This window comes from Labrus mixtus, chromosome 20 (genome assembly GCF_963584025.1).
Source record: "Labrus mixtus chromosome 20, fLabMix1.1, whole genome shotgun sequence".
In the NCBI taxonomy this organism is placed as follows: Eukaryota; Metazoa; Chordata; class Actinopteri; order Labriformes; family Labridae; genus Labrus; species Labrus mixtus.
Genome location: NC_083631.1, coordinates 19,170,860 through 19,193,879, shown reverse-complemented (window position 1 = coordinate 19,193,879; position 23,020 = coordinate 19,170,860). Strand labels below are relative to the sequence as shown.

The 23,020-nt window shown below is 42.7% G+C and overlaps 1 protein-coding gene across 8 annotated transcripts in view; it reads right to left on the bottom strand.

Annotated features, from left to right (window-relative positions):
• The window catches only part of usp7 (ubiquitin specific peptidase 7 (herpes virus-associated)), an 84,661-nt gene extending 61,899 nt beyond the window's left edge, over nt 1-22,762 (bottom strand). For 6 of the 8 annotated variants that reach the window (XM_061026194.1, XM_061026197.1, XM_061026196.1 and 3 more), the window contains exons 1-10: nt 22,616-22,762; nt 21,112-21,163; nt 14,640-14,738; nt 7,783-8,096; nt 6,866-6,913; nt 3,563-5,629; nt 3,256-3,451; nt 2,686-3,119; nt 2,333-2,464; nt 2,060-2,224 (exon numbers count right to left, since the gene is read on the bottom strand). In XM_061026194.1, coding sequence (XP_060882177.1) covers nt 2,060-2,224; nt 2,333-2,464; nt 2,686-3,119; nt 3,256-3,451; nt 3,563-5,629; nt 6,866-6,911 — 3,040 coding nt within the window. In that variant the 5' untranslated portion in view covers nt 6,912-6,913; nt 7,783-8,096; nt 14,640-14,738; nt 21,112-21,163; nt 22,616-22,762. The remainder of the gene's footprint in view (nt 1-2,059; nt 2,225-2,332; nt 2,465-2,685; nt 3,120-3,255; nt 3,452-3,562; nt 5,630-6,865; nt 6,914-7,782; nt 8,097-14,639; nt 14,739-21,111; nt 21,164-22,615) is intronic. The other 2 variants (XM_061026202.1, XM_061026195.1) reach the window with 2 other exon arrangements.
• Nucleotides 22,763-23,020: the final 258 nt, after the last annotated feature.

The following is a 23,020-nucleotide window of genomic DNA, read 5'->3' as shown; positions in this document are numbered from 1 at the left end:
TATGTTGAACTATGCAATACTGTTCTCTTAATAAAAAGGAGCCATGCCACGCCAGTTTGGATGCCCTAAATCTTCAGATGCCAAAAAGATGACCTAAAAAATGCATACAATCATTTTTGCATCAATATTATAAGTTTATATTGTGTTTCTCTGCTGGAATCAGACACCTATGCTCGATATGAGAGCCCTGCTCATGACCCTGGGGAACCCTTTATCGACCTGCTTATGTAAGTGTTGTTTACTTTAACTCTGGTCAGAGTGTGGATGTGTGCACACGCTCCTATACACTTTCAAATGTCAGAATATGTTCGAGGTTATGTTAGTACGAGTTCAAAAGGCTCCTGTTACAGATGACCATCCAGACCGGCTACTTTCTCCCTGCACAGGAGGCGCTTGGGGAGATGCTAGGGATGCCTCCCTGTAAAAATAGGACAGGTCATGGGGTGGCCTCGGGATCCAGTGTCCCTCGTGACTGGGCGCAAAAAGTAAATGAACATAAAAACACTAAGAAACAAACACAGCTGAACAGACGTGCAGCGGTCGATGCATGCAGGATACATGTCGAAGGATATGAACAAACTATTGTGTGTCTACATGAACCAATGCAGACATGCAAATCGACAAAATGTAACTCTAAGCTGTATCTTTAGCATTGTTTCACTGGCTGCACAACAGTGGGTGTGTGTGTGTGTGGGAGGGAGGGAGGTGTCACACTGAGTCTAAAATATATTGGCATGTTTCTTTGACACTTTTTCTTCTCCATCTTCCACGATGGTTTTGCCTTTTTCCTTAAATTACCTTTCATGTTAACAGAAATAAAACTATAATAAAGTATATATAAAAAAATATATATATAATAAAATTCCTGAGGTGAATCATTATCTACAACCTGATTCTTTTTCTCATCACAATAGCCTGCCATTTTGCCCCACCTTTACTTGCCATCCAGTTTGCTGCTCCAATTAGCTCACTGGTAACCAACCCTGAATAACCCTATTAGCCCCTCCCCCCTGCTCTACCAGTTCTAAGCCCTCTGCCACAGAAAAGCTGTCTTCCTCCTTTTTATTGCCCCCACTTTACATTGGAACCGTTCCTATTACTAAGTCACCAGAGCTCCCTCTCTACCACTCACCCTCTCTCTGTCTTTCAGTTTCTCTCAAACCCAACAAAAGCCAGAGTTTCTACAGAAGGCAGAGCTGGCGGGTGAGAGAGAAAAGGAGCATGGAAAAAAAAAAAAAAGGCGAACGTGGAAAGAGAAAAATCGATGCTCTTAGCATTCCAAAGGGATGACTCAACCGGCTTTACAAAAAAGCTCTCAACATAGACAACACCATGGGGAGATGGGGGAGAGCGACTATTTGTTTTCTCTCCATACTACTGTGCAAACTGCGTATGCTCCTGAATACATTTGTAAATATAAGTGTGTCCACACCTTTTGTGTTTGTACGGTCTAAATCTTTTAAATCACGCTTCAGCTTTCTCAAAACCAGAGTGTGGGTGGGACTTGCACGTTTTTTTAATTTATTCTTATGGCTTCCAGACTGCACCAGAAGGCTTGCGCTAACATGTCCATATTATTTTAAGTACTGGCTCACAGGCTCACATCCTAGCATTTCTATTTTTTACCTAAATGCAATGCTAAACCTAAATTACATTGATCTGCAAGGTAGTGCAACGTATAATTGCACAAGTTCTCAGAAATGTACATCTGACAATCTGTAGAACTATGAAATAAATTCACACAAGAGGGTGCAATGATCAAAATCTCTTCATAGTAAATTAGAGGATTTTAATCATGAGAACCTGGTTGCCCACATCTAGCAATAGTCAGTGGTGTTAGAATCATTCTTTTTCACATTCATAACCATGCAAAAGGTGAATGGTTATGTGTATATTTGTTGGACATTTGTCTTAATTTGTTTTCATAGTAAAAGCTTTGAGAAATATATAAAGAATTGTGGACAGAAGAGTGTTCTATTCCATAACACATTTCAATAAAATTAATTTAAGTTAAAACAGTAATCTATTATGACCTCTGTAAATTAATATTTAAACTCACTAGAAGTGCAGCTTTTGTCCTGTGCCATAGGGTTCGGGGGCTGCTGAGGGGGATGCTTGACAATGTGTGCTGGGTGGGATTGGTGCTGAGAGGATGGGCCCACAGCCTCCTGAGCTGATTGGCCAGTCCTGTTCCACTTGGTGGCAGGTCCACCACTGTATTTACCTAGACACAAGGTTTTATTACATGGTGAGTCATGGAAATGCGTTTTATTTAATTTAGGACTACGAAATCTACTTTTGAAGAAATTCATAATTTTTTTTGAGTGTTTACCAGGTTCTCCCCAAGCTGCCGTCCCATCATCGATCTCCATCCTCCGACGAATCGACTCTGGAGAAGGCTCTTCCCACCCGGATGACATCTCCTCCTTCTGACCTACTGTAGGTATGGGACCTCCCAGCCAGCCTGATGGCGGAAAAAGAAGAATTAAACTGAGTCATCAATTGTACAACCTCCCACAAGCCTCTCTATGTATTGCTAGAATAGTAGAATTCCATTTTGGTACCATTTCGTCTTCCTTACAGTACAGTAATACACAAAAGGAAAATGACAAATGAGGACTCTTTTAAAAAAAAAAAGGAAGAATCTTGCTCTGGAAAGTGGTTCTGGATAAATTTGCTGACTACCTGTGGGCTTGCTGGAGCCTTGATTGCCTCTGGACATGTTGGATTCAGGACCTTTTCCCCACTCATTGGAGGGCTTGGGATTCTGCTCACCCCAGCCCTGGCTGTTACTCTGAGGATTGTGTTTGTGGACTGAGTCACGCCAGTTGGAACCTGGGTTTGGAGTGCTCTGGTCAGGTGTATTTGATCCTCCGCTCCCAACCCAGGTGTTGCTGCTGCTGGTGTTGGTTCGGCTAGGCTCGCTCCAGCATCCAGAGCCGGAGCGGTCACTGTCGCTGTCCCAGCTCGCTGAGCCGGCACCTTTCTGGGGCTCCCCCCAGTGACTGCTGGCCCCTGGTCTGGCACCATCGCCACCTTTCCCCCAACCTTCACTTCCATTTCCAGTGTTGGAACTCCAGCCCTGCTGCGATTTGGGGGCATTAGTCCATGTGTTGGACCTACAAAGAAACAGTAATTGATCAGTAAAATGGAAACTGAAATGTGGACAATAGAGGTTGAGAAGAAGTAAAACATTTGAAAATTAATGGCAGTCAAACATTTACAATAATTTTATGATTCCTAAACATAAACTACCTGTCATCTTTGTTGATGTTATTGCTCCAGGTGTTACTGCTGTTGTTGTTCCCTTTGTAGCTGGATCCATCATCCCAGCCACTCTGACCAGATCCTCCACCTGCTGAGGGTTTGCTGTCCCATCCAGAAGTAGGCCGCTCTCCCCAGCCAGACCCACCTGTACCTGGACCTGAGCTGCCTGAACCGTTTCCCCAACCTGAGAATACAAGAAAGGGAAATTGTTAAATTTTGGTTTTATATTTAAATATATGTGACTTTATCCCTAGACTGCATCCAAAGATTTCTTGAGGACATATTACAGCCGTACCTCCAGAGGTCTGGGATGGAGCTGCTGGTGTTGCTGTGCTCCAGCCTGAGCCTCCGCTGTTTGGCTTTCGTACGTCACCTCTTAGACCTTGGTGCTGATTGTGAGGAGAATTGACATCCCAGGCGGTGTTCTGCCGTATGGGTGTCTGACCCCATCCAGTGTTGGACAGAACCCTCGGATCCACATCGCCCTGGGGCACGGCTGCCACTACTGGTGCAGCAACGGGGCCTTTTCTACGGTTTCCCACTTTTGTCTGGTCTCTGTCTGAGCCTGATCGGCCTCCAGAGCTCTCTCCGCTTCCCTCACTTCCTCCCGAGCGACCCCAAACTCCTGTGACACTTCCCAATGCTTGGGCTCCACCTCCACCCACTCCACCTCCACCCACTCCACTTCCACCTCCACCTCCCATGCCCATGGCGTCATCCTCCAGGCTCTTCCAGCCATTGTTGGCAGAGTTTCCTTTATGACTTCCAGCATCTGCATGGTTGTTACCAGGAGCTGCTGATCCCCAGTCTCCATTTGACATCTTGTTGTTAGATGTGGAAGAGGATGATGAGGACGAGGAAGAAGACGATGTGCTGCTCCCCCAGGGGCGAGGTATCCCTGCTGGAGGGCCCATCGTGGTTTGGTTGCCATTTCCTGGTGTTTGGCCGGCAGAGCCAGTGGCTTGATATAGACCAACCCCCCAGGACATGTTGTTCTGAGGCTGGTTTGGGTTAGTTGCAGGCCCCTGGTCCCAGCGTGGGGCCCCAGTGTTATTGTGGTTATTATTACTCTTGTTAGCAGCAGAAGAGGAGATTGGGGGATTCCCAGCCTGCATTAAGGCAGGGTTTTGGGGGTTCACAGTGTCTGCATTTTGGTGGCCCTTGTCTCCAGGGTAGGAAGTGGTGCCCCATGGCGTACCGAAGGCCCCAGGACCCCCAAGCTCACCTTTGGGTTGCTGGGGGGCTGATGAGGAGATTCCATTAGCCAGTGGACCCCCATTACCTCCTCCTATAGATCCCCAGGAACAATCCCCGCTGAGCTGGGGTGAGGCGGTAGAGTTTGGTGGACTAGAGGTCATTGTGGCGTTAGTAGTAGTAGTAGTAGTATTCATCATTATAGTGTTATTTGGTCCATTGGATTCAGTGTTCAGGTTGGTAGGCTGCAAACCACCATTTCCACTGTTGCTGCTTCCTAACACCTTGCTGCTTGCTGTACCATTATTCACCTCAGTGTCGTCCATCATACTGCTGTTGTTTGGAGCTGCCATGCCACCCCAGCCCAGGATGGGGCCCTGTTGGGGAGTCATACCCAGTTTAGAACTCATCCCCTGAGCCTGTGAAGGCCGTTGGCCCTGGGACGCTGGGCTTGGATTCTGCGGCCAGGCACCGTGGTTGGCATTTGGATTTAAAGTGTTTGGGTTCACCCCTCCATTGATGCAGGGGTTGTTTCCGCCAGTGGGGATCATGTTGCTGCCTGATTGGGTGCCCCACACACCACTGTTATTGACGGGCTTGTTGTTGTGGGTACCCATGTTATTGCTGCCAATACTACTGGACCCTGCCATGGAGTAGTGGGAGGGCCCAGAAATGTGATTATTTCCATTATTTGCACCGCTGATGGTTCCCATACCTCCACCAATTACTTGACGACTGTTTCCGTTGCTGTCTCCGTTCACTGAAACGCCGACCATCATCGCGGAAGTCACCAAAGGGGAGATTGGCGGAGAAGCCGCTGATGACACAGAAGGAGAAGCATTTCCCGACATCATCATCACTGTCGTCACAGCGGCAAGGTTTTTCTCTGAGCCAATCGAGGAGCTAGAGTCTGCGTCCATACATTCTGATGCCAGCTCAGGGTCTGATCCCGACCCGCAGCCAGAGGAGGAAGAAGACGAGGAGCAGGAGAAGGAAGAGGAGGGGGGAGGCCAAACAGAGGAGTTAGTTGAAGACGGGTTGTTGGGTTTGTCAGTGCTTCCATCCACTAGGACTTTGCCCCAGTTGCTGTTGCTGTCACTGCTGCAGGGAGAGCCAGAGGACCAGGGGGAAGGCTCATACTGGGAGTCCAAGCCAGGGTGCTCCAGACCTGGAAAGAGAATAAAGAGAAGAGTGTCAAAATGGTCCATTCTTTTAGATGTCCTTAAGTTGAAGAATATTGGTTTATTTAATCAAGCATTCAGCAAAGTGGATGTGTCATTGTTTTCAATAAATGATAAGACACAAATATATACTATATTAAATACAGAACAATGGCAGTTATTCTTTATTCACGGCCACTATTGATATTTTTTTTTTATCCATCCAACCTTCAGCTGCCCAACTGTTCTGCATGTGATTAGTGCCAGGCCTGAGCCCGGACACAGCTGCCACCACTTTGTCACCACAGCAGGACCCAAAATCATGCCAAAGCTTTAAACCAGCATTCAGGGAGGTGTAGGATAATTATCAGCAGGAGAGGAGAGATGGAGGGCATTAGGGTAGATGGTAAGTGAGGCTGAAAAGATGGGAGGAGGGAAAGAGAGGAGGAGGTGGTAGCAACTTAAAGAATAAGACTACATTTGAAACTTAATGACTTTCCCAAGTAAATAGAAACCGTCTCATCAGAATTCTCCTAGAGAGTTTCTAAAAAAAGACTCCAGTAATCTATTTTGACCTGATTTTGCTTTTATGGCCACTTAATTTAAGTACTGTCAACTGCCTGTATTTTCAAAACAATAGCAAACCCCTCTACATGCTTCAACCGCCATGAATCCATATATTAACTTTTGTCCATATTTAAACATTAAAGGTACTGTTAAAAGTGAATCATAATAAAGTTAAAAAAGTCTGGAATTTTGAGCAGATTTGATTTGGTTTAGTAATTCTAACTTAAACATGGTAGATGGATACTTGCACCATGTGGTGTTACAGTACCACAGATGAATGCCAGATTTGTTTTCCAGATTCTTCACCAGCAGTCGTCTGAAGAAAAAAAATGGCTGTATACAAGTTTTAAGCCTTTTCACCACTTGGTTGCTTATCTCTGGGTCCTTCTCCTTTTTGCATCTCACTTCACAGCTCTCTCATTCAAATAGTCTGGTTCCCAGCTCTCTGCGCCACTGTTAAAGTGTGCTTGCCAAGTCCTCCCTTGTATCCTCTCACACCCATCACCTCACTCATTCTTCTCTTCGTTTCTCTGATGTGCCACTAATACAAAGCACCGTCTTTCAAGTTCAGGACAGACAGGGTCTACGAAGTGGGACCCTCACAAAGCAGAGAGCCAAAGTAAGACATTGGATCAAGAATGGGACGCAGGAGAAGGAAGAAGGAAATGTGTAGTCACCTGTTTGATTAGGGGAGTGGCTGACGGAATCCCGAATGGGAGCCATGTCTGGAAACAAAGAGAGGACAGGCTGTCAAACAGACTCGGAGGGAGTAAGAGAGAGACAGCAAACAAACAAAGTGGGGAGATGTTAGGCAAAGCACAGATAGGATATTCAATGAGAATCAAGCAAATGTAGAAGAAAAAGTGTGTTAGTGTCAGAGGGGTTTAAAGCAAGAAAGGCTTGCAAGTACAAAAGTATTGGTGGACAGCCCCAGCTGGCAGCTACCAGAGTTAGCATTTATTAAAAAAAAAAAAAAAAGGGATTAATCCAATATTTGAATTCAATTTACTCTGCTAATTGTTGTTTTGTATAGAGATCTGCATAATTCTCAGTGATGTTTTTGAGCTGACATTTAATTTTTAGTGTTTCTTAATTATAAAGCTTGACAAACAATCAATTGTGCTGTCGTGATATGAATTTAGTTAACAGTCAAAATGTAGTGCACATATACTTGGGAAACCAAAGAGAAAAGGTCAATGTTACACTATATATTTGTTTTGTCCTTTAAAAAAAAAAAAAAGCAACAAGTTAGGGTTTCTTTCTCTCCAAATGACTCATGTTTAAAGGTGCCATTTAGAGCAGCCAACAGTATGAATTAATTCCAGTCATAAAAAAAAGTTTGTTTTCATTCTGAATGGATGATTTGATTTTCCACTACTAGGACAGAAGTACAAGCTGAAACTCATCAGCACCTATGTGTAAGAACAAACTCACATGTTAACATTTAAATGTGATTGTCAAATTGATTTCATACTTTTTCAAGTGTTTGATTACTGGCAGACATTGTGCTTGTGTAGGCCCTGAATGTGTTTGAGGATTCTGACTAATCTAACTTGACTGTTATTCCCTGCTGTTGGCTCTTTTCAGTATTTACCTGTGAGTGCGGCTCCTGGCAGCAGCTCCCGGCTGGGCAGGAGGGTGTCCCCGCGTTCAGTGGCGAACAGGTGACCTTTGGTTCCCAGGTCGACGAAGGGGAGGCCAAAGTTTGAAGTTCAGAGGGCGTAGCCTCAAGGGTCTGAGGTGAAGAGGCAGGGCTTGTCAGAGCGGGCAGCAGGCTGATCAGGCCTCCTTGGCATTGCTGAGGACTGTAAGTGTGTGCGTTTTGGTGTGTATGTGTGTGTTTGGGGAGGGGGAAGGGGGGGTGCGTTGTAGATTTCGGACTCTGCCTTCACTTGGTATGCTCTGGCACTGCAGAAAAAGGTTAAAAAAAAGAGACAAGAGAGTGTAAGCAACCAAAAACTCCAAAGAAAAGCACCAGTCAAACAATACATCTGTCAAAAAACAATATTTCATTTGTATTCTTTTTTTTTTAAAGAGCTTCAGGAGCATTTCATGTGTCACCTGTTTGACTCATAACCACAGCACCATTTCACTGTCTCCAGCTAGATCAACCATGATACTGTGATCTGTTAAAGAACAATAAAACCAAGACTACCAAGGTGTGAAACATCAAGTTAAAGAAAATTGGTTGTTTCTACATCTAAAGCATGATGTTAGTGGAGGACATACTTAACATAAGGCCCCCACTATCATTTGTTTTTTCCCCACACCTAGTCAACTGACAAAGTTACTATTACTGCAGTCTTCTGTAACTAGTGCAGGTTTTCTCTGAATGCCTCATCTTAACCTCTGATGTGATTTCCAGTTTGCCGTCTGGTTGAATGTCCCTGAGCAGTTGCTTACCCAGGTGTTGTCACTGGTTCATTAACTGGTGGGTTTGATTCCCCAGCATGGGGCGTAACAGCATGACTAATTGTGGTCAAATTCTTCATTCCACATATGAGGATTATTTCTGGCATTGCTGAAAGGCAAAAGATTGGATTTCTCAATGTTATCTTCACTATCTACCAACCCCACCCTCCACAAACAACCACAGCTGATCACTGATTTTATAGTCCCCTCCTGGAACCCCTTTAGTTGCCACAGCATCTGGTGACAGTGAGTTAGTAAGTTAGGAGATGGTGCAGGCTTGATGCGGTGGAACAAAATCTGCTCTATTTTGCATTAGCAACTTCCACTCTACTAATGTAATGACTCAGTGCACAAGGTCTTATCATTTGACTCTGTTCTTACACCCACTGAACGAGACTAATAATTCCCATCCCTCCTTGTTGAAGGTAAACTGAAGCATGATACATGTATAAGCATAAATGTGCAAGATGGTCATTTTACTTCAGCCTTCACACTACTTTTTTTTTTACCTACCCTCTACTAAGGGGATATAATGTGTATGGGACTAGATTAGGGTTATACAACCGGCTTAAAGCTGGTAGCACTGTCCTAGGACACAGTGGTAACCACAACCGCTTATCTTAGAGGAGAGGGAAAACAGGAATGCAAGAGAGTGAAGTGACAAGAAACAATGAGAGATCAACAGAGAGAAGACGGATGCAGTCATCCTTCAGTAAGAGTGGACCGGTGTGTTTGACAGCGAGAAAGTAAAGTGTGTGTCTGCGTGTCTCCTGACCTTTTCTTCCTGCAGGTTACAGAGTGTGCTTGCTCTCACTGCCTTCTGCAGCAGTACACAGGTCTATTTATAAACCTTTAGTGCAAATAGCAACCACTCCGTTCACTAGCCAGCACGATAAGAGAACAAACAAACCCATGTGTGCACTGCGCCCTGTGTGTGCACATGCAATGAAGCGTGCAAGGCTACAAGTTTGGGGCATGTTTTTCCAAATGAATGACTTTAATAAGTCGAGTGGCCCGTTTATGGTTTAGTGTAAAGTACAACTTCATTATAACAAAAAATAAACTGATGCAGTTCATATCCGGGAGCGAGTTCATTTAGAATTCCACAGAAAAGGTTAACCGAGGTGATACGCCACCATTTCAACATCTAAACAGAAAAGGCTGCCAGAAGATGCTTGCTGTTCTCTGGAAACAATCAAAACTACAGTACAATGAAGTCATCATAACAAAACGACCTCCCACCCATCAAAGCATTTGAAAAGTATTGTTCATCTTGCCTCTTTAAATGACGCTTGTTCCTTAAAATAAACAGAGCAGAAGGTTTAAGCATTGACTTCTGAGTTGACTTGCTCCCTCCAGCAGCTGCAGCACTTTAAAAGTACAAGCCTCTTTCCAGAAAGCTGTGCTTGTTTACACTTCTGGATCTTGACTCAACCGTCCTGCATGGAAACACCTCCGTCAACACCAAAGCATCCGAAGCAGAGACACACAGGGCTGTTGTCCTTATAAGGCAGAATTAATCATAGTAATGCAGACAGATGGACTTATTGTGCGCAATTTGTTTGTCTGCATTATATTGTGTTGAAGTGCTGAAATGTTGTTCTTTACAACGTGAATGACCAATGAGCTGACCAAAATGTCCTCAGCTGGAAAGAGAAATAATGGTTTGAATGTTCGTCCACCAAATATTCAGTATCTTGGAAAGGTCAAATAAACCTTTAACAAGTTCTTTTGTAAGGTGACAAAACTTTTTAGCTTTTCTAATTGAACATATTGTGTGTGACAAAATATGTCCTCCAGCTGTGGTGCCATATAGCCTAGCGGCTGTATTGCACGCCCCATGTACAGAGACAATAGTGCTTATCACAGTGGCTGTGGGTTTGAATCCGACTTTGCCCCTTTGCTGCATGTCGTCCCTAACAATCTCCTCACAACATTTCCTGTCTCTCTTTAGCGCTCCTATCTAATAAAAGGAAAATATAATATGTCCTCCAGCTAGATAAAAAGTGGAGGTTTCTTTGTATATTGCAAAAATAATGATATTCTATTTTACGTTCCTTAAGGTTTTTTTGTTGTTGTCATATTCATTAAAACACAGCTTGCCAAGTCTGGAACTCTGGCTATAGGTTCTGATTTTTGACTGATTTTTTTTAAAATACATAACACAATGTACCTTTAAACACAATGTTGCTGTAAGGTTTCAGGCAAAAAAAAAACTACCAGCTGTTTGTTTATTTAGCTGATAAATGATTACAGCTCCCATTGCATTCTCTTTTTACGTTATTCTTGAATAGCCACAATTAAAAACTCCACTGAGGCCCAACCCTAGTCCATATAAGTATGTTCAGTGCCACTGTTCAGTACACAGAGTACAGTTTGTTCATCTCGGCTCCTGCTTCCATCTGAGAACGGCTTTCATGAGGGCCCCTGGAGCTGGCAGCAGCCCAACTGCTGCTATCATCTTACAGACAGACAGACTGAGAGAGTGAGCGAGAAAGAGAGGGTGGGGGTAGAGGGAATATAGGGACAAGACACAAACATGGCGAGTGTGTCTGAGGGAGAGTGAGAAAAAGAAATGTTAACAGAATAGGAAAAAAACGAATGATTCTCAAGTAAGGAGAGGGAGGAGTGGAATGTGAAAAAGAGGCCGGAGTAAAGAGCCTGTCATTGAGGTTGATGAGAGAGGAATGCAGCTGCAGCTTCTAACATGTATAAAAAGCAGAGGTCAACTTCCTGAAGTCAGTCATGAACCCAGTACAATGTGTACTCGGTTACCTCTGGGTGCGAAAGAGTCCAAGCAGCCAACTGCTGCAAGGTCCCAGAGAGAGCTAAAGGATCAAAAGACTAACTCGAATACAGAGTTTTTGACCCCGTTTTCTACCTTTGTAGAAAACTCAGGTGGAGGGTAGAAGTATTTGTTAAGAGTTGGACTTAAACAAAGATAAATCTGAATAGCAAGAAAAGGCTGGCCTTTACAGCATTTGAAAGATTCTGTAAAAGCTGACTATTTGAACATATTCATGAAGCTTATACATTAGGCCTGCATGATATGAGAAAAATATGCAAAGTGCCTGGACATTGTTGAATATTTCAATGATTATATGTAGTGCGAGGAATAAATAAATGTTAGCGTGCATAGTATCTATAACTCAGTTTCTATGTATTTCTCCTGTTCTTTAGGCTTTACAGCCTGTGTTTCCAGCATGTCCCTCCTAAATCCCAAAATATATCCAAAAAAAGCACATTTTCCAACCACTCAATTATCACCAGTTATTCTGACGGCAGCTAATAGCTAGCTTGAGATTGCAATCTGAGCTTTTTTCAATATCATGCAGCCCTCGCCTACACGTGATTTTAGGTCAACAAGGCTCCAGTCTCTGTTGTATGATGATATCAGAATAGCAACATTTATAGCTCACATTCATATTTTTCCTTTGTAAAAAAAAAAGAAAAAAAAAGAGAGAAGACGAGGTGTTAGTTGGGCTTCCTTCTCACATTATCAGCTTACAGCGCTGCATGATTAAGAGATCTGATTGGCCAGTGTGCGTTCTTTCTACAAACTGATTTCTTATCCTAGACATAACCTGCAATTTTGAAATGTTGACTCTCTAAACTGTATAAACTAAGTTTATCGTTATAGATTATGTGATTATTTAATGGATTTCATTTGAAATCGTTGTAATTCTAGTTGGGGAAAATCTCCCAAATGTATTTTCTGGACATGTTGTTTGGAAAGACCATGTTGTCATAGCAACACGCCTGAACACTCCCAATTCCTCTGGGCTTGTCTGTGCAAGATGTCTGTCTGTCTCCCTCCAATATGCAAAACCCCTCCTAGTAAATTAGAGAAGCTCCAGCAGGCCTGGAGTTTTACTTCCGTGTTTCAGGTAAGACCATCATGGAGGACAGAAGAGCACGAGCAAGTGTAAAAAAAAAAAAAAAAAAACTTTTACTAGAGTCCAGGTGTCATTATCAGTACCTATCCAAACAGTGCGCAGGAGGTGATATTGCATGCGTGTGGGGAAAATGTGTGCAGGAGGTGATAAGCGCACTCATCATACAGTCCACCACCTTCACGTCATCGCTGGGAGGGGCGCAGAGGGGCACACGCAAACACCAAACTAACCAAAAGACACGTGTGCACAAAGTACTATCTTTAGGTTTTGACTTATTCAGCTAATTTGTCCATCATTCAGCCAACCATTGGACGTATTAATAACTGAATCTGTCCAAACACACAAAACTTTTATCATCTCAACAACCAGTCAATAAGATTAAAGTCACTTTCCTGATTGGATTCTCAAAATTGTTCTGAAATAGTTGTTTTATACCATGATAGTTTTTTATAAAGCATGCCCTGGTTTGTATCCAAAAACTAAACTGCAGCACTGAGGGATTTTGAAACTGTTGGTGTCCATTCCCATTAGAAGGGATCATAACGAGGGATTTTTCTTTTTACTCTGAGTTTAACCGGGCCTGAGCACGGTTACCTCTTGTACATAACGTCGTAACACAACACACGAATGGCTTTGCGCAATCACGAAGCGTGCTTAGTTAACAAGTCAGGCAGCTTGAAAAACAAAAACAAATAAAAGGGCGATCGGACAGGACAGCTACTTTACTGACTTTGTGGCTTATTTCGAGTCATTTTAGTCAGCACCCGTGCACACCTCTCCTAACCATGCCAGGAACAAGGAAGTGTACCGAAGCACTCGCACTAGTTAAAAAAAACTGGACTTTAGGGGTGAATTTCCAAGGTTTTTTCATATAATATGAGGAAACCTCGCAAATTTTTACATTCGAGAAGCTTGGACCAGATAAACTTTATGTTATTTTTTTAATGAAAATTAAATCTGAATGTTAATAAATTGTCACAAGTGGTACAGATGGAATCATTTTATATTCCTATTGGAGTGAAGACAAGCTGATGGATGTAGCTGGTTCCAGATGAAGAGCTGCTGACCACTGAGGGTAAATCAGCCTATAGACTGCAGCTGTAAGTACGACACAGTCAGTATAGACACTGCGTCTTTTCAGAGAAACAATGACCCCACTCTTGTTTTTCTATAAGCATTATCAGTCATGGAGCCTCTGTGACGTTTCACCTCACACTCTGGTACTACAGAGACTGATCTGATTGTACTGACGCACAACAGACTTTAACAGCAAACTGAAGGGGAGGGATGGAGAGGAGCGACGGACACATAAAGACCAGCTCAAGGTCAGAGATAGACGCTATCAGACATCCTGCCTACATTAGCCATGACCGGGGTTTCAGGTGTAACGGTAGTAGGCTTGTAAACACAGGACTCAATGGAAACTGTAACGGCAATTCAAATGGAAAACCCTACTGCGTCACATGGCAAAGGACACGAGTGGTGTCACAGGAGCAAAGCACACAGCACTGGGGGGGGGGGGGGGGGCATAAAAGACAACGCAGACGATTCAAGCTAAGAAAAAAAAAAGGTTGTAAAAATACACACTTAAATTGTGAAAGGATTCACAGGTGAATCAGTGAGATATCTCATACAGCAACAATTGCTATATGTATTACAGGACTCATGAATCACAACTAAACTGTAGCAATGAAGGCATTGTTTTTTCAACTACCAAGAGTAAAATTCTGCCATTACACAAGATTATCAAATTATCCTTAGAAATACATGAAATGTTTGGCAAAATGGTCCTCTTGAAAAGAGGTACAACCCAATTTAGATTGGGCTCATTCTTTGGTGACCACCATTATTAAACAAAGGCTACAAGTGCAATGTAAGAAGGAAGAAAACAACTTGTAATCAGGGAAAGATAATGTAATCGGACCTCTTCTTTTAACCATCTAGTAATTTGAAGCAGAGTTTCTGTGTAAGAATAGAAGTGAGTATCCTTGTAGCAAGGGCTTCTAATAAATCAAACAGGAAACAACTCAATCAATACAGTTGCACCTCCCTATGAATGATGGTATCATGTTTGAACGGACACTGACAGATGAAACTTCACATCCTAATTTGGCATGACAGACACCGTACTATCCTTTCTTACCTTTTGACCAGACCTGTATCGTCTTATCCTTCTTCCTCTTCACACTCTCCGTCTCTCTCTCTCTTCCATCCACTGTTCTTCCCTCTATGGGTATGTACCCTGTGAACAACAGGAGGCAATACTACTTATATTGAACATACAATGCATTCTTGGTGTCAAGTTAAAGACCAAATAGCATGTGCCCGTACCACTGCTTTGGAGTTTCACGTCCATATTCATCAGCTGTATGTTTTTAAAAGTTGCCCGAACAACACAACTTCTGTTTTCAAATGTGGAACTCAATAATATTTGGTTATGACAACAGCGGATCCGCTGTTACTTGGACCGCCTGCCCAGTTACCGTCTATGTGTGGGAAGCACTATGGTTCCTACAAGCTGAACTTAGACGGCTGTTACAGAGGATGAGAGTACCACAGAAAAATCCTCAAATTAGACAAGAAAGCTACAGCAGCATGTGATGGCATCAATGTTTTCATCAAGGTTTTAAATTAAACTTCTTCACAACACTTTACTGAGAAGAATATTATTTTTTTTAGACAACATACTAAAATGAAGGTCTTCCAACTAGGAGTGTAATCAGACTGGTTCTTTTACTGATTGTTGCATTTAGCTGCACTGGTCGTCGTGGTGGGTGTGCCATTTAGCCTGCAGGAGAAAGCTGCAGGCTGCAGACTAATCCTATAATGGGATTAGAGCACAGCACTTACTTTAGCTATAAACAGACATACGTACAGAGATGCTCACACCACTCAGACAGACTGCATGTCTGCACATTGCACTGTTTCAATCATTGGAATAGTTTATGGGTAATATGCACATTGACTTCTAGAAATATTGAAATGTTCTAAAATGGGATAATTAATCAAAGTGCAATGCAATGTCATCATTTGGGAAATGTTATTGTATTAGGAAAGTGATGGAAGGACAATTACAGCTGCAACAATAATATATAAAGTGTCAACCATTAAATGATTCACTGACTGGTTTGATAATCAATGATTTCAATAATATTTAAAGATGTAAAGGACATTTTCTCTCATTTGAGCTTAAAAATACAGGAATCGTTTCTGGTTTGTCGGGCTCCTCTGTGACAGTAAACTAAATACTTCTTTGGGTTGTGCAAAACGAACAAGACATCTGGGGATGTAATAATGGGCACATGTCGTCCGCATGATAAAAACAATTCAGACACGTGCACGACTCACAGCTTCACCACAGTAGATAGTTTATGGGTTTGCTTGCAGTAACTGACTTCAAGCAAAGAACAAAAACACCTTTTTTCACCTTGATTTCAATACAACAAGTCCTTTGCTAGTTAATGAATAAAATAAAATGGGGCCGCCGGTAGTGTAGTGGTTCTAGCGCATGCCCCGTTGTACAGAGGCTGTAGTCCTCCAAGCGGATGGCCTGGGTTTGAATCCAAACTGTGGCACCTTTCCAGCATGTCGGTCCCCGATTTCTGACTCTATCCACTGTCCCATCTCGAAATAAAGGCATCAAAAGCCCAAAAATAAACCTTCGAAAAAATGATTATCATCACTTGCAATTCTGTACTGATCTTAGAGACACTGTTGACTGTTGTACACACTGGTATAGCCAACCCCCAAAATTACTTTTGTAAAAATGTGCATGATTCACAAGATCACACATCTTCAGGTCAGAAGTCCAGATTAATCCATAGAAATCCTAACCCCGCCTAAACAGATTTCACTTTCCTTTCAACATTCATAAATACCAGATAACATCAACCGATTGCCTTTATCTATAATAATTAAGTATAAATGCACACACAGTGCAGCCTACCACCTTCACACACAGACACACCCCTCCCTCCCTCTGTTCCCACACTCCCCCCCCCCCCCCCATCTCCTTCCTGCACTCCTCTCCAACCACCGAGCACTTCAGCAGATGGCACCGGACTCAACAACAACAACAGCAGCAGCGAAGCATGGTGGGGGCCCTCCTGGAGAGCACACATAAACACCATGGACAGCATCTGTTTATGAATGGGCCAACAATTGCCCAACCCCCGACAGCTACAGCTGACGGGAAGAGGGGAGGGGAAGGAGGGTGTTAGATGAGAGGGAGGAAGGCCAAGTATGAATTTGTTATACATTTTGTGGTTCTTGCTTTTACATTTCGTTAAAAAGAAAAAAAGAGAAAAACTTGAAAACCCCCCAAAAAAGCTTACAATGAATGTGGATCAGGAAGTTATGTTTTTGGGCCATTTTTGCATTTATTGGATGAGATAGCTAAAGAGACACAGGAAATGAAAGGAGGAGAGTGAGGGAATGACATGCAGTAAGGGGTCGAGGCCGGATTCGAACCCACTGCTGCCACGAGGACTGTAGCCTCTGTACATGGGGTTCTCAACATAACCGCTAATCTATATGGCCCCACACATTGTAACTTTTTTATTGCGGACAGTTTCCTTCACTTAAAGAAGCAGAGCAACATCTTCAAAACAATAAAACTGTTTAGAACCGGAAAAGCAGCTGTAGTTAAATGCTTCCTTCTGTCTTTGTTTTACAATTGTATAATGTATTATAACTGTGCAGAAACAACATTAAGCCTCCAAGTTTAATGACCCTCAGAGTTATAATGAAATTTAACTGGCAAACAACACTGGGTTGGCTAATCATCTCAACTTTCACCTTTAAAGCTCATGGCTGCGTCTGTGTGCGTCAGGACAAGGGTCAGGGTTCAAGAGTAAGAACTGGTCTGTAATGATTATATATCACAGATGAGCTTCATTTATTCGGCAGTGCCAGCTCTAGATTTAACGTTAATAAAAATACATTTATGTTTTAAATTCACATTACAATGTGCTTCACATAAATGGGACAAAGCGTATTACTGCAAATATTTATCTAAAAGGCAAATTTCATCTTCTATAGTCCACAAAGTACACTTAGAATCTACTTAAAAACATTCACAACATGTGTAAGGTGGTAATTTAAAGTGCCTTTGATCTCCTCCTTACAGTCAAGCATTCAATCCCTTCACCCTAACACATGTAGGAATCACAGTGTAGCTCACTTGCCTGCTCTTTTCTTTCCGCCTTCTGTCAAAGAAAGCTAAAAAAAAAGCAGTATATTTGTGTCTCTGAGGCAGTAGAGATATAAAGAATTCTAAGACTTCGTAGAGCTGCATCCCATGACCCTGTAGGAGTGTTTTTCTCCTTCAAATTGAGTCATACAGTGAAGATGGCAAGTACTTTATAATTTATAGGAGACGGGGTATTGATCGTGTGAGGTTTCACACATACACGCCAGACAAACACCCAAACACAAGCTGAGGAACACTAGCATCAGAAAACACTCCAAAGACTCTGTCTGTGCCTGAAGAACAAAAGCCAGGGGGGTAGTCGCATGGCTAATTTACATGTACAACATTACATCATTTGCATCAATTTGAATTAGCATGTTCTCACAGAGGCAGAACACTGGAGGCTCCGTTCAGGGAAGCCATCACTCAATTAGCGAATGACAGCAAGTGCATCCTCATCATAAACAGCCCGAGAGCGAAGGCTTTGTGAGGAACCGCAAGATGTGACATTTCCTGCCTGACTACATTAAACATGACGTTTCAATGTTGCAGTCAAAATCAGGTCGGTGCATCTCAGGTCATGAAACTTCTTTTTTTTCTTGCTAGACAATAAGATGTAGTAGCAACAAAACACACAAAGAAGCAGAGTAATATACAGCAGCCAGATGATACAGCATAGCCTGAAGTATCCAGCTGCCTCTTAAGATCAGTTGAGCGGAGAAACTTTGGGTGCGAGTTTGGTTTTTCATTGGGAGAATGCCGAAAATGCTAATGAAAATTAGACTGCGTCACCCTGAGGTGCCAAACACTGGAGCTAGGCAAAAGAAAAAGAGGGACCGAACAACCTATCCCCGCTGTTTTTAAAAAGCCTCTGGATGTGAAAGCAGAGAGAGTCACAGACATTAGCGAAGCTCATTAGGGTATGTGTGCTAATGCAGGAGTAGAGGACCCCGGATTTAAGGTTGTATTACAGTGCATAATGTCCAATCCTGCTCACAGTGACGGCACCCTTTGGGAGTGATCATTTTGAACTGGTAAGAGGTGCATAATATAATAAAAATGAATCATTAATGAGCTATTGCTCCTACAGGCACATATTTTATTTGTCATATCAGGATATGTTCTTAATTTATGTGTCGTTTTTTATTTTAGCTTTTTTTGTTGTTTAAGTTTTAATATGCGTCAGGCAGTAGGACCTAGCCCAGATTCAGACTGACACAAGATGAAACAAACTGTGATACGCCAGTTTAAAATAAATGAGAGAAACCTAGAAAAATGCATCCCGGATTTTATGTTTCCTGTAGAACGGAAACTGACCCCAAAACCGACGTATATGTACCAAACTGTGACCTCTCTGAACGTGACACCCCTGACAAATATGGAAAGCTCCTGTGAGAAACTTTCGGTTTATGTTGTTTTTGGTGCCCCCTGTGGACAACGTAAGGAGTGATTTTTCTTTGCTAAATGAGTCCTGTACAATTGAACGCAGTATTTTTCTAAATCGAGTCTCATCCTGATCACATTGTCATTATAGCATCGTATAGCAGAATCTGTTTTATAACTGGCCAAGAAAACCTCACAGGAGCTTTACAATTAAGATGTACAGGTCTAAACCTGTTCAAGTTTTAAAAGTATGTTTTCGACATGTTATTATGTCAGCTCCATTGATCAATAAGCACTGTACACATCAGCCAAGGCACATCAGCTACTGGATATAGCCAAAATAACATGCTCACTTCAAATTGTTTTTGAATCTATGTACCCTGCCCGAGTGTGTAGAAACGGCATCAAAAGCTCCACTTCAGCTCCTTCCTTGTTTTCAGTCTCATGACCATCTGCAGGTGTGGCTTTACTGCTCACACGGGCAATGGTCACTACATAATCCTCAAGCAAAGCAGCTATGAATTTATAGCACTGCTGTACCAAATTCCAAATATAGTTTACAGTGCTTCGGCTTCAACACCTCTTAAACCTCTTGGGAACTCGCTGGATATTTTTAGACGAGAAGTTAGAGAACAATAGTTTCGAGAATGGAGCCAGACAACCAAAAAAAATAAAACGAAAGTGGACCTGGAGAGCAGGCGATTTTATAAACACAAGTCACACTTAATCATACGCTATTTTTACACTGGGTTATGATTACAGACCCACAAGAAAGAAACTGGATTTGTGAGTATCTGTGAGCATGCTGCACGGTGAGGCTGTGTCTAGAGACTGACTCACAGTCGGATTTGTTTATGCGTAACTAGAGGGCTTCAGAGTATGAGCGCTTAAAACTGTTTCAGTTTTTGCCCCCGAAGGATGTGGTCCCCACTGGTGCCACACAACTTATAAATGTATCACATTTACGCTGCCGGGGTTTTTCCTTTTATAGAAACATCCACACGACAGGACTTCTCCTGATTATATTAAATTGAAACCACTTTACAAACTATGAACTGAAACAGAAATGCCCTTAAGCAGTGCTGTACTGTTGGCAGTGTGTTATTTATAGAAACAAAATAAAGATTGAATCTAGGTTTATTTGAGAACTGATTTCTTTGAACATAAACACAATTAAGTGTTACACTGTGTTAAATTAGAGGTTAAAAAAAGTATGTATGATACCAGTGTGATAAATTTTAAAACAATTGTGGGCAACACGTACAAAAAACTAAACTTCTTACTATTCATTTATTGAATAGTTAACCCTTAAAATACTCCCACATACACATTAATAGAAATGATGTCCCTGTAATCAGAAGATATCGTCATCAACTGGCTTTGGCAAGCAACCAAAAGAAACCAGCACAATAGAAATAACATCACGTCATTAGTAAGAAACTATTTTCAGACCATGAATCACAACAAATACATTGAAGGAGATGGGTATAAACTAGCAACAACAACCCCCCCCCCCATTAAACACTGAAAACAACAAACAGCAACAATGAAGATGCATGGATACAGAGGCGTTCTATGATTACACACAGTCAAAAATAATTATTCTCGAAAACTGTGCTCAATATCAAAACTTGCAAACACGTTTAGGATTTCAAATCAGATTAAATGTAGCCTTCAGAGCAGGCGGGTCACTAGTTTGGTCTGTGGCTCTCTTTTTTTGTGTGCCTGCTAGACCAACTGTTTGGACACAATGTGCTGCACAAACACCTCTCCTCACACAAAACATCAGGACACTGGCTTCTCATTTAGCGATTTTAAAACAGCAAAGCTTACTCAGCACAATGCAGCCTAGACCAACCCAGACCCTCCAATTCAATTCAAACGGAACTGCATGTGCTTGCATAAGCAGCAGTTGCCCGTCCCCTCCTGCCCCCCTGACCCACACACCCCTTTAGCAGCCCAACCATACAGGAGGTACACACTAGGTTGTACTCAAACCAAACAGAAGCATCACCTAGGACCTTGCGCTTTGTACACTAACCTGTTTAGATGCTTCTGCTTCTTTGGTGGCAACAGCTTCCAATTCCGAATCTCTGCAAGAGAAAGAAGTGGATAAAAAAAAAAGTTTAGTACCTCAACCATCACCACCCATTGTGATTGGTTTTGTAACTGCACTGACATTTCTCAAAATCATTTTTTTAATAGTGCTCGGGGTTAAAGCCATGCACCTCACCCACAAAATCCACCCACAGACAGGCATAAACAAACAAACAAACAAACAAGCAGCCAGTAATTGCGGAATGAAGAGTATGCCCATTAGTTGAAATGCAGGTCGAGCTGCATAACAGGGCAGTGCACGTACAGCTGGGGCCCTACAAGGTGATTGGAGAATATGTGTGTGAGAATGAAAGATAAACCACAGAGTGTGTGTGTGTGTGCGTAGGTCAGAGTTACAGCTCGGGTCCTGATCGGCCATTATCTCAGCTGTTGCCTGACTTACAGCTTAACCAACATGGCTTCTAGCGAGTCTGGTATTTTCCCCCAGCTTCTGCCAAGACTAACAACGACCTTAACATCGCACCTATAACAGTGGATAGCACAAAAAATAGGATTCGGCTTTGCTGTATTTGCAGAGAAGTCAGTGAAGTGTGCAAAACACTAGGAGAATACGACGGCAGAAGCCAAGCATAGTGGAGGTAAAAAAAAAAAACCCAAGAAGCTGCGTCGTCTTTCTGCCGACAGAGGGGGTTAAAAACTCCGACATTTCTGCAGGTTTTACAACCCCCCAATAAAACTGTGCATTCACACACCGCGTCTGTACGCCTTTTTAATAATTTAAAGACACGTGAAAGTCAGTCTCCAGTTTGCATTTCAACAAAACAGTCGAGTAATATGCTGCAGGAGTCGCCGCCGCCGAGGAAACCCTGCGTCGTCAAAAAAATCGCATAGCTGCTAATGCTACCAGAAAGCTAACGTTACGAAGCGGGTCGATATTTCCCTTAAAATTAAGCGAGGTAACGACTTAAAATAAAAACAGGTGGTTGATGAAATCTATAAACTGTTAAATATTGCGCATAAACAAACCGCTATGAAACAGTAATAGACAGAATTTACTCGCGTTTGTCAGTAAGTACGCACAACTGGCGAGCTAAGGTTAACCCAACACTCGATCAGTTAGCGTTAGCACACTAAGGTTAACAACCTGCCCTACGAATACAGAAAAAAAAGGTCTTGCCTGTCACACACACGACGTGAAATGTTCAGCCACCTGCAGAAGAAAAAAAAACCGCAATCCCCCCTTTTGTTTTCACTCGATGCGTTTGTCAGTTTGCAAACGACAAATCGAGCCGCCGGAGGAGGAGGAGGCTAGTTAGCTTAGCTTAGCCGCGTCGCAGCTAACTAAACAACAGCGGCTGCTCCAGCTTGTCTTAACACCAGTCTCCTCCGGCTCCGGGCTCTCTCTCTCTCTCTCTCTCTCGTGTGTACATTAAGCTCGACAGAAAATACGTGGTTGTATTGTCTACAAAGGTGAAAGCAAACCGTACCTCATTGAAGTATAAAGTGCAACAGAGTGGAAAGGAAAAGCCGGCTGTAAGGCTAAAAAGAATTTCAACGCGTTTGCAGCATCTGCGGGGGGAGGCATCCGTCCTGCATGATCGCCATTTTCTTAACTCGCTGCTGGCTAACCTTCTTTCGCTTAAGCTCTGCTTTCCCCTCCTCTCTCTCTCTCTCTCTCTCTCTCTGCATTCACTTAAGCTACGGCTGTGTGTGTGTGTGTGTGTGTGTGTGTGTGTGTGTGTTTCTGGAGGGGGGAGACACAGGGCAGGAAACACATTCACCACCACTTCCCCTGAATTAGAAAAACCAAACACAGTCAAAGTAGAATATAGAATATAATAGAATGACTTTATTGATCCCAAACTGGGAAATTGTGGCGTTACAGCAGCAGG